The 17,388-nt window shown below is 39.0% G+C and overlaps 1 protein-coding gene across 1 annotated transcript in view; it reads right to left on the reverse strand.

Moving 5' to 3' along the window:
* The window catches only part of LOC122814500 (extracellular calcium-sensing receptor-like), a 109,785-nt gene that overhangs the window by 76,479 nt on the left and 15,918 nt on the right, over positions 1-17,388 (reverse strand). Inside the window, exon 2 of the mRNA XM_044087075.1 lies at positions 12,761-13,606. Coding sequence (XP_043943010.1) covers positions 12,761-13,606 — 846 coding nt within the window. The remainder of the gene's footprint in view (positions 1-12,760; positions 13,607-17,388) is intronic.

A 17,388-nucleotide genomic window follows, 5' to 3' on the forward strand; every position in this document is an offset into this window, starting at 1 on the left:
GTGCAGTATTCTGTGCTACCTTCCCTGGTGTCTGTGCAAATATAAGGCAACTGATTACCTGTTCACACAGCATGTTAATTGCATCTCCACTGAAATGCAATCAGCTCCATCTATTTGCTGGCACAGTATATGCCAGCTTTGTAACACATCCATGAAGTGTGATCCAGGCTTATTTGTCCATCACATCATAGTTGTTTTTATTGTTTACCTGTTGCATGTTGTCCAGTCCTCAGTGGCAGTTCTGTGCACTATGAGCATGTCCTGTCATCGTTCAGGGTCACATATTCAGCTGGCTTCATGTTGTAAATACCCCATGCTCAATAAGACCTTTGTTGCTTCATGCCTGTGTACTTCACCTGGCATTTCTGTGTCCAGTTTGCTCCCATCCACATCCCCTGCTGACTCATTCCGTGTTGGTGTGTGTCTGCTCCTGAATCAAAAGCCACTGTTGCCCTTCTCTGTCACCTCCCACCACAGTGCAGGTACACAACACCTGACATTTGCATTTGCACATATGCATGACAGGTCCCCTGTCAGTGGCTCTCTAGACAGTAGTGAACACACATGCCAGACAGAAGCTCCTCCTTCATACTGTGCCCTGTAGTATGGGATGATGACACACACATACCTGAGACAACAGAAAGAAAGTAATTTCAGTTGCATCTTATAAAGCTTACTATGACAATATTAAAATACAAAACTAAAATGAGAAAAATTAACCCAGTACTGTAACCATAGAAAGATGTTGCAACAACTATTAAGAGAAGTAATTATATTATATTATATTATATTATATTATATTATATTATATTATATTATATTATATTATATTATATTATATTATATTCTTCCATCCATCCAGAACCCCCCTTTCCCATTTCCCATGTGGGATCTGGGTGTCATCTGAACAGTGACAGTCATCTAGAGCCAAGGTTTACACCGCTGGATGGCTACCTGCAGTATATTATATTATGTTATATTATTATATTATATTATATTATATTATATTATATTATATTATATTATATTATATTATATTATATTATATTATAGTACATTATATTATATTACATTATATTATATTACATTATATTATATTATATTTATTACATTACATTATATTACATTATATTATATTATATTATATTATATTATATTATATTATATTATATTATATTACATTATATTATTTATTCATGTACTGGTTGATGTTTACATATAAGCATTTACACTAAAATACACTAAGGACAATAACAATAAAACCTCACCAGTGTAATTACAAAAAAAAAAAACATGTGAGTAATAATATAACTAATTTTCAAACATGAAAGTAATATAAAACTGTATAATATACATAATAAATGCTGAATATATACAAAGAAAGTGTCAGAAACAGGGCCAGATTAACAAGGGGGGAGGCTGATGGAGTTGCATCGCTAAGCCCACATATCTGAAATATGCCCTGCTGTTTCCATTCCAAGTTTAATCTGAAATCCCCTGTTATTGTCACACAAAGTAAAAAGGCCCCTTATAATTTTCATCTCCAGGCTCATAAGGCCCATAATTCAGCACTGATCAGAAAGTAACTTCATATTGGAAAATGCTTTAAGCATTGCTTTGGCAGGAGAAGAAACAAATAAAATGTACGTGAATTACAAGTGAAGCACTGACAATAGCATGTAACCATCCTCTTCTGTCCTGTTATACTTTTTCACTTTGTCCCTGTAGCTCTTCCAAACATACTCTTCCTTTTAGAGCCGGCCACCATTTTACAATGACCCACACATTTCTCTAGGATAAAAATGATAAAGCCACAATATATTAATTCTGACCATAACATACAACTTCACAAATTATTCCTGAAATTACAAATGTCCTTTACTTTATCTTTTTTGGTATTTGATAGCAGTTATGCACAAAATATTATGATTTAAAAATAAAACAATGGGTAAAAAGGCCACACAGGACAACCAATTGGTTAAAAAGCTCAAAAAGAGAAATCTAGCAAAGCTAGACTTTCCACTGTGTGATACCTTAAACCTCTTGTATCACAGGCAATATGGGATATATGCAAATTATCCTTTAAGGCTATCAGGTGTTTCAGCTAAATGGCAATTCTGAATGTTCATGACTTTGTCTTTTACTTTTAAGTCTATTTATGAAACATTTCATGCCAATAAAGTCAAATCATCAGCACAGCATAAGAGGAATGTTTGACTTTTGGAAACACAGGGTTGTCTACCCAACTAATATCCATAAACATTAGTGTGTCTACAAAATATCCCAACTAGCAAACTAAAACAATGAGTACAAAAGTCACACAGGAGAACCAATTGGTAAAAAAAAAAAAAAAAAAAAAAAAATATATATATATATATATATATATATATATATATATAAATATAAATCAGTTAGGTACGATAAACCTGTGTTTCCAAAGTTAAACATTCCTCTATGCAATATTTCCAAGAATATATATCCTTAATTAAAATCAACAAACTGGACCACACAAATCAAGGTCTGTTTAAGTAACAGTACTAATGTCAAAGTGGCACCCATACCCTATGTTTGTAAGAATTCTCATATATTTGAAGCTTGTTTTTCATGCCAGCTGAATTGTTGGCTCACAGAATTTATATCATGTTGGAACACCTATGACAGAATCCCACAGCTGGAACCGCAAAACATTTTGTCCCTGACGTGCAGTCTTTGCTGTCCTAGCATATTATGTATAGTTTCAAGTGTCATCTCATTCTCCATTAGGTTCTTGTTCTCCATCCGATACTTGATCTCATCACAATCTGGGAACTCCAACCCATACAAGGAATGTGTCAGACGTACTCAAGTATTTGCATGGGCTTCCTCAGAAAATGCATTACACATCTTATCAGTGAGTCGGTCCATGACAGATGACCATGACACATTGACTTGATTGTCCTGGGTACTACTGAGTACCCTACCCAACACATCTCTATCACTTCATTCTTCCAAACTACTCTGCACAGCAGAAGAACCCAAGTGTAGAGTCATCCAGTTTTTATTAATGGACAAAAAAAAAAAGAAAGATAAAGACAAAACAAAAATCAAAATGTCTTATGACTTATCAGTGCCATCATATTAAACACTAACAGGAAAAAGAAAGTTAAGTCTCTCATAACTGATTGTATAATGTCAACACATACTTAGCAGTGTTCAAAGACCAGTTTCTGAAATTAGGAAACCTGTTTCTCTGTATAACAGTCCACATTTGTACTTACATTTAGAAATGCAAATGAAACCCTTTGTTCCCTAAATGTATCTTTCAGCACAGACCACAGTGTATGGGTTCTCATACATCTTAGAAAAACACAATACATGGTTTTCACAGTACTACAACATCCACTGTTTTCTTGTATACATTTATAAATTTATTTCTTTACATGACGTTTCTTATGGCATAAAGTGGAATCCTATAAAAATAAGTACTTTCTCTCCATTTGTATTCAATGAGGAATACAAAAGTGTATACTGCTGCCAAATACCTCCTTCCATTTTTTCAGATGTGATGTTAATATCCCCTTATACAAGTGTGTCTCCTGCCTTTTAAACTTGCACCATTAACTTGCCTAGCTGTTTCTCCCTCCTACACTCACATATTGAAGTTGCTGCCTTATAATCATTACAGTTCAAGGCGTGACTTGTATCCCTGTAATTGTTGTACAGTAATTGTTACAGATAATAGACCATTTTTCCATAAGAAACACACACACACACACACACACACACACACACACACACACACACACACACACACACACACACACACACACACACACACACACACACACACACACACACACATATACATACATACATACATACATACATACATACATACATGCATACATACATACAAGCATGCACGCATGACCGCGCGTGCACACACACACACACACACACACACACACACACACACACACACACACACACAAACACACACACTAGAAGTCTTGGTCAGAGATTTTCCCCTCTATATAAATTAGACTGAGGTCTCTCCCTAAAACAAACAAACAAAAAAACAAATGCATCTGAGATATTCTGCAATTAACAAGGTTTTGGACGGAAATGCTTCTGTAAAGTCTTACAGTTTCCTTAAAAGCTTTGTCTGATGATCTGATGACAACTGAAAGAAATAATGGCTCATTAATGTCGGTAGACATATAAAAACAGGAATTACTTTCCATGAAGCTTTGTAAGTATTTGCTCATTTTAGAGGCTGCTATGTAGACAAAAATGGTACTTACATATTATCGCTCATGCAGACAGGCTCAAATCATTATCATTCTACTCAGTATCATACAGATTGCTCAGGGGTGATCTGTGTCACCTACAAGGCAATCTCGGACCCTGCCCTACTAGAGATGCTCCATATCTGTAAGTCTAACTCCTCACACACTACCTGCTCAAAAGGCCTGAACCTAATATGTGACATTAACAAAACCTGCTGGAGAGACAGGTTTGTCTCCCAGAGGCTGCCCCATCTCTGGAATATACTTCCCATACACGTCAAACAGAGCATCTCACTGACCCTCTTCAAGCGTAACCTTGATGAGTGGATGGGAAATCACAAATTCGTCCCAGGGGTTCCACCTGTGTCTGTCACTGACAGGGTGGACAGGTGCTGACTGAGGTTTATTTTTGGGGATAAATCTTGGCTAGGCTTGTAAGAGCCCCAGGGCTATTAGCCTAGTAACCTCCTATGATCCTATGATCGCAACTAGATTGTGAAGTCACCATAATTCCTAATGTTAGGGCGAAAGTAGTTTGTCCTGCACTGGCAAGGGTGTGTAAAGTCCAAATTACTTTTGTATCATATCAGTTCTGCGACAGGGAAAGGAGTAACGGCCAAATTTCTCTTTGGGGTTACGTCCTTTACTGCCATAACTGAATGCAAGAATTGGTTAAGGCATACAGTAGCAGCTAGCCAATAACAGCAGGTATTCAGGCTTCTCATTAATGTGGTTATTTACATGTGCATTTTTAACTGTTTTATTTTGCTCTGAGTTTATGTATTTTTTTTTTTTACAGCACAGTGAGTCTGCCTAACAGGTTTCACCTCAAGACAGGGTCGAATCCATGTGTTGTTTTATGTGTTGCAATGACTTGTGTATTGGTGGTAATCGGTTTTCACATAGGACTATTCAATCAGAGTAAACACAATCCCGACTCTTTTTGACTGTGGAAGAATCTGTGCTTGTTAATGTAATAACTGCTGCATTTTTTCATCTGCCCTGTTCATTTAATTTTGTATTAAGTTGTGGTGCTAAAGGACGGTCCCCAGGAAGACAAATTTGACAACTATTCCAATGCCTGTTTCACAGACAAGGTAATACAGTAGTGATTTGGAGTTCACACACCCTTTTTACTTTATAATACACACGTTTCACAATAACATTGGGAATTATGCTGGGTTCCCAATCTGGTTGTGATAATACGTAACCTTACAGACACTCTTTTATAGGTTTCAGAGAGAGCTGTGGTGGTGCAAACAGTTACTAAGGTTACAAAAGTTCGGAATTAAATTGCCTTATCCAAAACTTCCTGAAATAACATAATCCTAGCTGCTTATGTACTATTTTAAAATAGTGAGGAAATACTTCTGATGGTCTAAAGCACATCATAAGCTCAGTCCTTACCATCTTATTTCTGTACAGTCCAAACACTATCCTCTTTGTCATGTGCCTTTTTTGTTACATATCAGATAGCACAAACATTCCTTTTAGCACAAATGGTTTTCTTAAGCAGTTCTTGCAGTGTCATTTTCAAGGGTGTTCAGTGTACAACCTGTACAAAAACTGCCTTCTAAGTCTTTTAGTTTATGTCACCTGCTTCTAAATGTTGAATACATCTTTGCTTCTAATACTCCTTGTAAGAATAAAACAGGCAGATGCATTGCATTTTCAAAGAAAACAATTATACATTTACAAGCACCCTTTCTATCAATAGCAAAGTACACAGCTGTCTATCGGTTCAGGCACCCATTACATTAAACATCGCAGGCAGTTTTTTTACATCTGTAGTGTTATTTGCTATATTGTGTAGCTCCACTTTTTCAGTATAAATTCACAAGCTCTTTCTAAGGGCACCTTGTAGCTGGCAATGAGGCACATGGAGCAGTGTTTACAGCACTGCATTATCACTGCATTTTGCACTGCACTATGCACTGATCTTACTGTACAAGAAGGTCTCCCTCTCTCTTCCTCTCCATCTGTTTCTGTATACCTATCTATACATGAAAAACTATGTATCCTGCCATATCTATGCTAGAGAGGAATGGAGTCCTTATTAGAAGCTCTGTGACCTGGTTTCAGTTACTAACCTAGGGAATGATGGAGTTTTCAAATGGGGAGGGGTGCTGGGAAATAAGTAGAGGTTGTAGAAGTTGTAGACTTACCTCAGAGGGAGGGCGGGTTGTTTGTGTTTTGAGAATGCACTGATGATTGGTGAACTTAGCTTACAGGGTCAGATTCCCAGAGGGCAGGGCTACAGGCACCACCCTTGTGTGAGTAAATTAAGTCTCCCTATTACTTCCAGTGCAGGCCACACCCTGAAAGAGTTGCCAAGATGCACAAAGAAGAAGTTAGGTGATTATAACAACAAAACTGCTCTGTTCAGAATGATTGCCAATCACCACTCATTCCATTGGCAATCAATCACCAATCAGCTCTCATTCCACTGTTAACCAACCACCATTCAGCTCTAATTCCACTGGCAACCAATCACCACTCAGCTCTCATTCCCCTGGCAACAGGTACAACAAGCCAGGATGGCAGGGGGAGGGGAGAATAAACAGTTCAATGTATTGGTAGGATAGGTTAGATGGTAAGGTGAAAAGGACGTGCAAAGAATATTTAAAAATGCATTTTCCTTCAAGATAAGAGACTTTTGAGAAAGAAAGGTAATGAATGGTAACATTCGGAGACGAGTGAGTGGAGAGGGGTATTAGAATTTTACAGGATGGGGGTGCAGAGGGAGCTAGTACGAAGAATGTATTGTGATGGTCATTTCTCAGGGGAGACTGCACACTGGTGGGCTATTTTAGGAACATTATATGTTTTCAAATATTTATGTGATATTCTTGTGTACATGAAAAGACAAACCTGTATGTAGAATGTTGGTGAGCTTAACATATAACAACATAAAGAAACGCAATGAGTAAAATGTGCTTTTCTTTAAAAAATCTTGTTTCGTTTAAATAGAAGCAGCATTTATTGCTGTAGTCTATTAGTAACTGTCCAAAATTCATGACACCTAAGATTTCATAGATTTCTTCAATGTATCAAGAACAGCAAATGAAACCCCCATAATGGTGATCCCACAGAATGCTGAAACATAAGCAAATGGGAATATATACACCCACAGAATGGTGAAACATAAGTGGACGGGTAAGAATATATTCACCCGCAGAATGGTGAAACATAAGCGGACGGGTAAGAATATATACACATGAGGTCTCAAAGGGCAGCTGAGTATTTCCTCTCTCTAAGGTACAGTGACTTCTGAATTAGTAATATTGTCAACAGGGATGTGGGGGTTCCATGGGGCTACCCTGCAAAATACATAATTTCTATAACAGCAAGTTTCAGAATTCACTGGTTGGATTTACAAGAAAAGCAGTGCATTTTTTGTAATATTATGGATTCCTGTTATAGCCCTTGATGTTGTTGTAGGGACATAGTTTTTTTAGATATTTTTCAAATGCCTAATACAGTAGCAATCAAAATCTAGTAGGAAATGTAATAAATATGCGCACGCGCGTGTGTGTGCGTGCATGTGTGCGTGCATGCGTGTGTGCGTGTGTGTGTGTGTGTGTGTGTGTGTGTGTGTGTGTGTGTGTGTGTGTGTGTGCGTGCGTGCGTGTGTGTGTGTGTGTGTATATACACCCTTGACACATATGCACTTGAATGATGATGAACCCGTAGAACTGTGGAGATAAGAATGGGAGCTTGCATTGTAATGTGTGGAAAACAACAGGAGCGTGTTTTTTTTTGAGAGGGTGGAATATAACTGGAAACCATATTTGTGTGAACTATAGTACAGAGATGTTTAGAGTCTACCATAGGTAAGAATGAGTGGAGATAGACATTGACCCCAAGTAACATCTGAACTCATGACAGGGAAGATCATAACCCCATCTGTGACTCTAGAACTCACAGCTCACAGTTACAGGCTGTGCCTGAGAATGGTCCATTGTGATGAATGCACTACCCCACTAAACCAACAAACAAACTAACTAACTAGCTAACTAAAATAATTTACCAAAACTAAATTGCACGTTGTTATTAATTTCTGTGACTTTACTGTAGTGAAATTAACTGTATAATGAAATCATGCATATATTATCGTGAATTGTATTGTCAATAAGTGTACCTGATAAGCATTTCTTGCCAGGTCCTCCATTCAAATGGTCCCTGGCTCAGTGGGATAAAGCCTATCCCTTGCTATAAATAATGTAAAAGGAGTACTGATAACCATAATTAACCTTTTTGAAAATTAAACTTTTGCAGTGTTACATAAAGTATAGTATGACCATAGTGATCCATATGGGCACGATCTCCCTGTGAAACCTGTTTCTAACTTTTGCACCTGCGTGACATTATTGACAAATGGACAGGCAGACAGAAAAGGAGAAAACTTCACAATACTAACACATCAGCAACTTTTAGTCATTTCTGTTATCAGAGTAAAAATTGTTTTAAAAGACAGTGGTTATGTTCACACAATGCAATGAAATGTTTGCTTATCCAGCTAGTAACAAGATAGTTGCCCAAAAAATCCTTTTCAAAAGTAAGGTGTTGTAAATTTTTTATTTACATTTTTCACTCTTTACAATATTAAACAAACAAAAGTTATTTTATTATGTAACATTGTACTCACAAAATAAAAACAATTCATAACATTTGGTCCATGTGGAAAGTGTGTTATTTCTTAAGGAATGCAGGGGTTGAAGTGGTGTAGTTACCGAACAGCAGAAAACAAGCTTTGATTTCATGACACACTATCTACTTTTTATATTTAAGCTGCTGCTAAGTAAAATATGCAGATTTGACAACAAAGACCATGTGTGTCTGAATGCAATAAGCACTAAGAAACTGGCACATCTCAAGTACTATTATGCTCACAAAACAGAAAACCGTCAAAATTACTAAAAGATGGGAGTTTTCAATTGCATGTAGAGAGAGAGATGTTACTGGTGGATCATGTTTTTATCTTTTTCTTGCCAGTTTCCCTGATAACCATCAGCCTCCTTTCTGCAAACCAAATGGCCCATTCATTCCCTCATTGAAAAAGTTCATCATCGAAAAGTTAACACAACTTGGCTTAAATTCCTATCTCATCAGGTAGGTGGCCAACTGGCTCACTGATAGGACCCACAAAGTCAAAATAGGTGCCTTCACCTCTGACTGCAGACCTGTCACTAGTGGTGTTCCCCAGGGATCTGTTCTGGGACCCCTATTGCTTGGCATCTACATCTCAGAGGTTCAGGCAAAGACAAAAGGCCTGTGGCTGACCAAGTTTGTGGATGACTGCAAGTTGGGTGCTGTCACTGACTCAACAAATGATGCTAACATACTGCAAGAGGGTCTCACAGCATCAAATGACTGGTGCCAAAGTCATGGCCTTATAAAATGTATTATCATACCATTCAGCAAAAACACAGCCCCTACTAATTACCACATCAGCAGCAACCCCCTAAGCACACAACCTGTGGTGAGAAACCTAGGTACTCAGGTAGACAACAATCTCACATTTGATCATCATGCAGCAGCAGTGGCCAGAAAAGCCTTTTACTTGGTTCATCTCATAAGTAAAGGGATTGCATCCAGAAAAAAGGAGGTTAATACCTCTCTGTACGCCTTCCTCATTAGGCCAGTAATTGAGTATAATGCCCCATTTGGTATGAACTTCTCCAAACAACTGCACCAACAGGAAAGGCCACAGAAACACCTCACAAAGAGAATCCATGGCCTCCAACACTTGTCCTATGCGGACAGGCTCAAATCATTATCACTCTACTTAGTATCGTACAGATTGCTCAGAGGTGATCAGTGTCTCACCTATAAGGTGATGTCGAACCCTGCCCTACTAAAGATGCTCCATATCCGTAAGTCTAACTCCTTGAACATTACTCCCTCAATATGCCTAAATCTAATATGTGACATCTATAAAACCTGGTGGAGAGACAGGTTTGTCTCACAGACACTGCTCCGTCTCTGGAATAGACTTCCCATATATATCAAAGAGAGTACCTCGCTGACCCTCTTCAAGCGCAACCTTGATGAGTGGATGGGAAACCACAAATTTGTTCCAGGGGTTCCACTTGTGGCCCTCATTGAAAGAGGCGACAGATACTGACTGAGGTTTCTTTTTTGGGGATAAACTCTTTGCTAGGCTTGTAAGACCCCAGGGCCATTAGCCTAGTAACCTCCTATGATCCTATGATTGCATGTCTGTTTTGCCCATTACAAGGAAAGGAATGGTCAGCTGAGATTAAATCATCCCTACACGTCTCTGGATTTTTTTTTCTCCTCTTAGCCCTCCCTGTAATAGCTTTAAGTATGCATTGCCAAAGCAGGGTTTGCAATGCTGGTCAGAGATTTCATGCACACACTAAATCTGGCACACTTGGCTGCCTGCAGCTCCACTTGGTCACCACTAGGTGTCAGTATAGCAGTAGGATGAGCTATATCTGGGCCCACAAGGGACAAGACAGTATCAGCTGTTCGCTTCCAGTCTCCCCTTTTCACTCCTCAAGTGACCAGGTCGCCAGTTGACTCTGGTTCATTTAGGCCATAAATAGGACTTTATTACTGGGTCTAATGGAGCCATTTAGTGCTTGGAAATTTTTATTTGGTTAGAATATAGTTCAGCATAATGCTTCTAACAATAAAATCAGTAAAACAGAGTTGATTATTGATCAAGTTTTGATTCTGTCTTGACTTTTCTTGTCTTTTCAGTCACAGAGATATACTGACAAAACTAAACTTTGTCACAGACTGTAGGCTTGACTACATCTGACCGGCATGAAGTACGTGGTTTTAGAATTGGACCTATTATTCAGTTATAGTTCTTATATGATTCATAAGAATATGAACACATGAAGTTAGCACATTAAAACAGTTCTTATGTAGCCTGCACATACTGTAGACCACACACACACACACACACACACACACACACACACACACACACACACATACACACACGTGTGCACACGTACCTATCTCTGAAATCTGATAGGCTAGCATGCAAACAGGAACAAAACTGTCTCTCTCTTTTTTTGACAAAGTGTACTGTATCCAGATGTGCCAAAAGATGAACTCTATACACAATGAGATATATATACTCTTGTGTAACAACTGTTGTTGCATTAGCACTGATTGTGATTCAGGGTTTTTCTTCCTATCCATGTCACTTGTTTGCACTGGTGACAATATTGCGCACCTACTATTTTATTCAGGAAATTGTTCAAAAAACTGGCTGGACAAAAACTGGTATGTCAAGACCAGCTATTCAGAATTGAAAATGGACTCCCTTTCCCTGTTAAGGCAGCAACTTGAATTTAAATATAAAAAAATTAGCGAATGCAGGCATATTGGTTTCCTGAGAAAATATTAGTTATTTTTTTGGTCCAAGCTACCTGCTTGAATACCAGCGTATAGATCTTTGCAGAAATAGTCTTTAATTTTCCAAACCACATTAGTTTTACTGGGTGGAAAGCGGTTTGTGTAGAGGCGGTTGTCTTCCAATATTTACTAATTGTGGAAACATTTTTAAAGATCATATAACTAGTTAAGATTGCAGAATTTCTCACCCCCCCCCCACATGCACACTCAAGACAGCCACTAAGAACACAACATCAAATGACACCCACTGAATGCAGTAATTTGTCATTTAAATAAAAATGAAAGTGGACTTCTTCAGAAAATGTAAGAAAAAGCTTCCATTTTATGTCACCATTCAAATAATGAAACATAACAGCTGCATGACAAAAAATGCAACAGCAGACCAAGGTAATAATATTGCTTAATATAAATAACCAAAAAAGAAAATCAGGCTGATAAATTTGACATATAAAATACAACAGTTATTACAATTGTTGTAACTTAGCTGAATGTGGTTTCAGAACACTAGTGACAGAAGTATGATCATTAAATCCAGATATTAACCTGCAATTTAATTTAGACTGCTAAACTATTTCATGGTTTTCAAGGTGATCCTCTGAACTTCCACCTCTAATGTTCCTCTGTACATTTTCTGAAATAAAAAAATAGGAACCCTAAAATAGGTACAAAACTTGTGCATGCTTGCTAATTTTATTATCACTGTTTTTTAATCGGTAATAAAAATGATTTTTATTTTTTAACTATTTGGTTTTATTTTTATTTGTTTACTGAATAAGCCCACTGGACACAAATGTCCCTTTTCACAGAACTGTCTGGTTAAGCAACTTGGTGGAAAACGAATGCTGAAGGAATCAAACTGTAGACTATAGGAAGCAGCCCGTTAACAATGTACGGCCTTACTACACTATGCTATTTGCCAGCCAAAAAATAATGAAAAAATAAATAAACAAAACACTCAGTCATTCAATCAACTAATCACTCCTTTTGTTCATCTTCATTTCATAAAAAATAAAAAAAGATCAATATGCATCAGAAAAGTTTTTTACCACTTAATTTTAAATAAAGATAAAAAAAATGGCACATGCTTTACTTACTTGCCAAGGCTGAAAACTCTCAACACCTGGACAGGTGTTATTAATGAATGGGCTTTTGTTTGGTCTGCATGTGATGAGGTCATGTAATGCGTGCGCCACTGCATGGACAGAATTGTACAGGTTGTACACAAATCGAAGGTTGAACACATCCAGCACTGACGGTTTTAGATTTTCAATTTTTTCTTCACCAGTACAAGTGCGAATATCATTCTGTGCTTTTGTGGAATCAGTATTTTGTCTGTAAGTGACGTTTCGCCATCTGCAACCAAATGCTTCTTCCCAAAAGGTTATGATGAAAATATCATCTGGAGAGGCTTGAGAAGGGTGAATGTTATAAACAAACTCTGTAAATCCTGATATTTGTCCTTTATGATATGCTAATCCTAAAGAGCCATTCAGTGTTTTCCAAACTTCCATTGGAAATAAGTCTAAACTGGTAGACCAGCCATCAGGTGCCAGCCAGACCTTTCCTGTTATCCTTTTTCTGGTTACTTCCACCATTAGTGAGGACAATTCCTGCTGAGTAGAATAAGCCAGTATAACTGTGGTTGTTGAAGATATGATTTTGTCTGCAACTTTGAGGGTGTGCATATCTGAGCTGTGTAGTGGTAGGGTTTCAAATAATGCAAGACAAGCACCGTTGCTCCTGAGTTCCTTAATAATTCTGTCACTTCCTTGTCTGCCATAATCGTTATCTGCTGCTAGGACCCCAACCCAGGTCCAGCCAAAATGTAGTATCAAGTGTGCCAAACCAGAAGACAGGATATTGTCATTTGGAGCGGTCCTTACAAATGAAGGAAACTGGGTTTTGTCATTAAGGAGAGAAAGAGTTGCACCATAGCTGACCTACAATTAAAAAAAATGTCAAGAGGTAAAACATATATTTGAGTAAGAAAGTGCATGTTCTGTAATGTTCTAGTCAATGTGCTTCCTCTTGACTGGTTTTAAATTTTCACAAGGAGCAATATGTAACAACTTGACTGATGTCAATTTTCATTCATTCCTTAACAAATGGGTTCAGATCCAACCCTTGGATCTGATTCAGCCGCTTTTTACAGCCCATGCCTACTGCAACTCTCAAGCTCCTCCCTTACCCATAATACTCTAGGCCCTAACATATCTCAGATCTTGTTTGCTGCCTTCGCGTATGGACGTGGCTGCCCTGAGCTCTTGAGTGTTAGTCAAGTTAAGTGCCTTAATTACTTGTTCATAGGTTCATAGGTGTTTACTATGCTAATGACTACAAGGGCCTTTTTAAGCCTAGTCATGCATTCCATATCTTTGACAAGTTCTGATACCCTTGATAAGTGTAAGCAGGGGCTTGGGAGTTGAAACATTTACAAGCTTGGGCCTGGGAGAAGAACCATTTACATGTTGGCGGTGTCCATTAAAGACATAGGTGCCAAACCAGGGATGAATTCCCTGTTCCCCATTCGATTATCCAGGTTGCACTTGAATTGGGTTAGGGAGGAACTCTGCTTCACATGGATGGGGAGCCTGTTCCAGAGATGGAGTAATCTCTGGAAAACATACCTGTCTCTCCAGCAGGTCCTATTTATATCGCAGGCAAGGTTTAAGTCTTTAGAACAGTTAATTCTGGTGCTGTTTGTTTTGTGGATATACAGGAGGTGCATCAGACTGGGGTCTGACAATGCCCTGTATGCCATGCATAGATCTCCCCTGAAAGCCTGTAGGAGACAGAATACAGGGATAATACCTTGAGGTGGTCTGCATAGGACATATTACTTATGTTGTGTATTCTTTTAGTGAGGAACCTGTGTGGACGTTCCAATTGTTGGATATGCCTGGTTAGGTACATACCAAAGGGGACATTGTACTCAATGATAGGTCTGATGAATGCTGAATACAGTGGAACAATGACTTCCTTGGACTTAGGTGCCATAGTTTCCTCACCACTGTAGACACGTGATGGTCAAAGGCTAGATTACTATCTATGTATCTATACTTCTCTAGTCAAAACTAATGTTATTGACACCATAGTGTACTGCTATGTAAATAGTAGTTTGGGAAACTTTTATGTTCCTGTTTTTGTTCATTTCTTTTCCTTTTGTTGTCCAGTCTATGAGTTCTTATGTAGATTGACAGGCTGTATCTCTGTCTCATTGATACTTGTTACTGTGAGCAATGCTGAAATTTGTTGTCATTTCTAACTGGTACTGTGGAGCTTTTCTCTACGGGCCTCCACTGAAAATGGGCTAGCATGGCCAAGTGGACTTTCCCAGTAAACAAATGTCAATAATTAAATAAATAAATGTGTGTCCCTAAGTCCCTGACTACTGGGTCAGCTCTAAGGGGTATGTTATCAGTACGATAGTTACCAGATATATTTCTGTCTTTGCCTTGTGCAGATTACATTGTATTTATCCCCCTTTATCCTACACAATTTTACTGCATTTCTAAACTACCATTGTTGGTATTTTCCTTTCTCCTTCTCTCAATTACTATAGTTGGTAATTTCTTCTCCCCTTTCTTTCTTTCTTTGAAAAACTTTTCTTTTTTAATCTATATTAGCTATCTTGTTAAGATGGCCGAAAAGCCTTCAGGCTTTAAGAAGTGTAAGCAGTGTGTTCACAAGATTCTACTTTCTGATGCACCCAATTTGTGTGTCTATTGCTTGGGCCCTCCTCATTTAAAAGTAGACTGTGAGATCTGCAAAGCATTTAACCCCAGTGCTTTGGTAGACTGCAAGAATAAACTCATTCTGAAAGGTCTTCTCCCCACGACCTTCTCAAAATCACTATCTGGAGCTTAACCCCCCAAGTCTGACAAAAAAGAGCACAGAAAAGACTGTCGGATTTGAGGATGGAGTCTGCTCACAAAGTTTCAAAGAGGTTGGATCTAAAGGATAATCTTTGGATCTGTCGGCATTGGATGTCTAATCTGCTTCATCGGATTCAATAGCCTCAGATCCAAAACACTTACCTCAGACTAGGTATGCTTCCTCTTTGGACCCAGTCCCTTACCAAGTGCCATCCCTTTTTGGAGAGATGCCAACATTCCAGGTCCCCTTCAGTGGCCTCACCCTCTTGTTCTTCCAGGAGCCTGACAGAAGCTGATGTGGATAGGATAATGAGGAAATTTCTTTCAGCACAGATACAGATGGGAGTTCTTCTGGCTCCTACCCCTTTGGATCTGGAGACTTTTACAAGTACTACACCACCCAATTTGGCTCCTTCTCCAATCCAACCAGTGGTTTGCAGCCCTTCGATCTGAGTCTAGCAGGATTGTCTGTGTTGGATCCAAAGATCATCATATCTTCTGATACAGTCTCTAAGTACATCATCTCAGAGCATGTTGGAGCTGGATGTCTCTCAGAGTTAAAGTGTCGTTGTTGGATTTAGGGTGGTAGAGATGACTCTGAAGTTTTCGGAGCCATCTTTGCCTCTCGGAGCCTTGACATTGGACAGTGCTGCCCCAACTTCTGCCTCAGGTGGAGTATCTTTGGGTCAGAGGGAGACAATGGTCTGGAAGCATATCTTCTTGGCTTCATTGGCCTCCTTCCTTCTTTTGCTTCTGGCAGATGGATGATTCCACCTCCCCTCAGATCTGCCCTCAAGGTCCCATATGTCTTTGTGCCTTGAGCCTCATCACTCTACTCCACAGGGACAGTCAGTCCATAGTCCTCAAGCTACATGGCAGGGTATACTTATTTCTTCCGATACTTCTTTGGAACATCCCACCGAAGAAGTCCCTAGGAAGAAAAAGTGCAAGAGGAGACACTTATACTTTCCTCAAGAGTCAGTCACTGAAGGTACCAATTTTAATGAGGGAGAAGGGTCCCAAAGATCACCATCTGATGATGTTTCCTTTGGAAACATCCTGGAAATCCTCAAAGGGGTGGTTGGTCTACCGATAACCCTTCCCAAGAGGAACTCACATTCCTGGAAGCCTTTGGGTCTGGCCCATCTACCTCCTGGGTGACTGCCTGCCAATGAGCTCATTGATTTGATGGATGGATTTGATTGATTTATTAATTGATTTGGTGGGTGTGAATGGAACATGACTCTGTTGAGCTGATCCTCAAGAGACCAGAAAGGAGTCTGGCACCACGAAAAGCAAGAGAGTTTTGGAGCAAGGGAGTACCAGTAGATGCCATGGTCATAGTGGTGCACACAAAGAAAACACTTGTGGAACAGAGTTCATCTGTCCATTCCCCTAACAGGGAGTCCAGTGAGTTGGACAGATTTAGGAAGCGTGTATATGCTTGTGAGTTGTGCACTCCAGTTCTGGAATTATTTGGCACACTTCACTAGATTGCAGAGGGATTTGATTAAAGAACTCTCCAAATCCCTCTCTGGAACCAGCACTTCCAAGGCACAGAACTCTACTGCCTAAAAGTTGGCTACCCTACACTCGATCATTAATTCATCCATGAGGTTCAATTCACATCAAGCAGAAGGTACCTCAAGGGTGATGGGTTCAGGCATTGCCATTAGGAGGCATGCCTGGATGCACTTGTGTGATTTTGAGGAGCACCTCAAGTTCTCCTTCATCATTGCCCCCTTTGACAGAAGTTCTTTGCTTGGCCCAAGGGTAAAGGGCACACTCTTCAGGTGTGGGCAAGATGGTTAGATCCTGTCTGCAGTGGGCGTATGTTTTTCAACCCT

Source organism: Protopterus annectens, chromosome 10.part0 (assembly GCF_019279795.1).
Source record: "Protopterus annectens isolate FY-2018-M chromosome 10.part0, PAN1.0, whole genome shotgun sequence".
NCBI classification, from domain to species: domain Eukaryota; kingdom Metazoa; phylum Chordata; order Ceratodontiformes; family Protopteridae; genus Protopterus; species Protopterus annectens.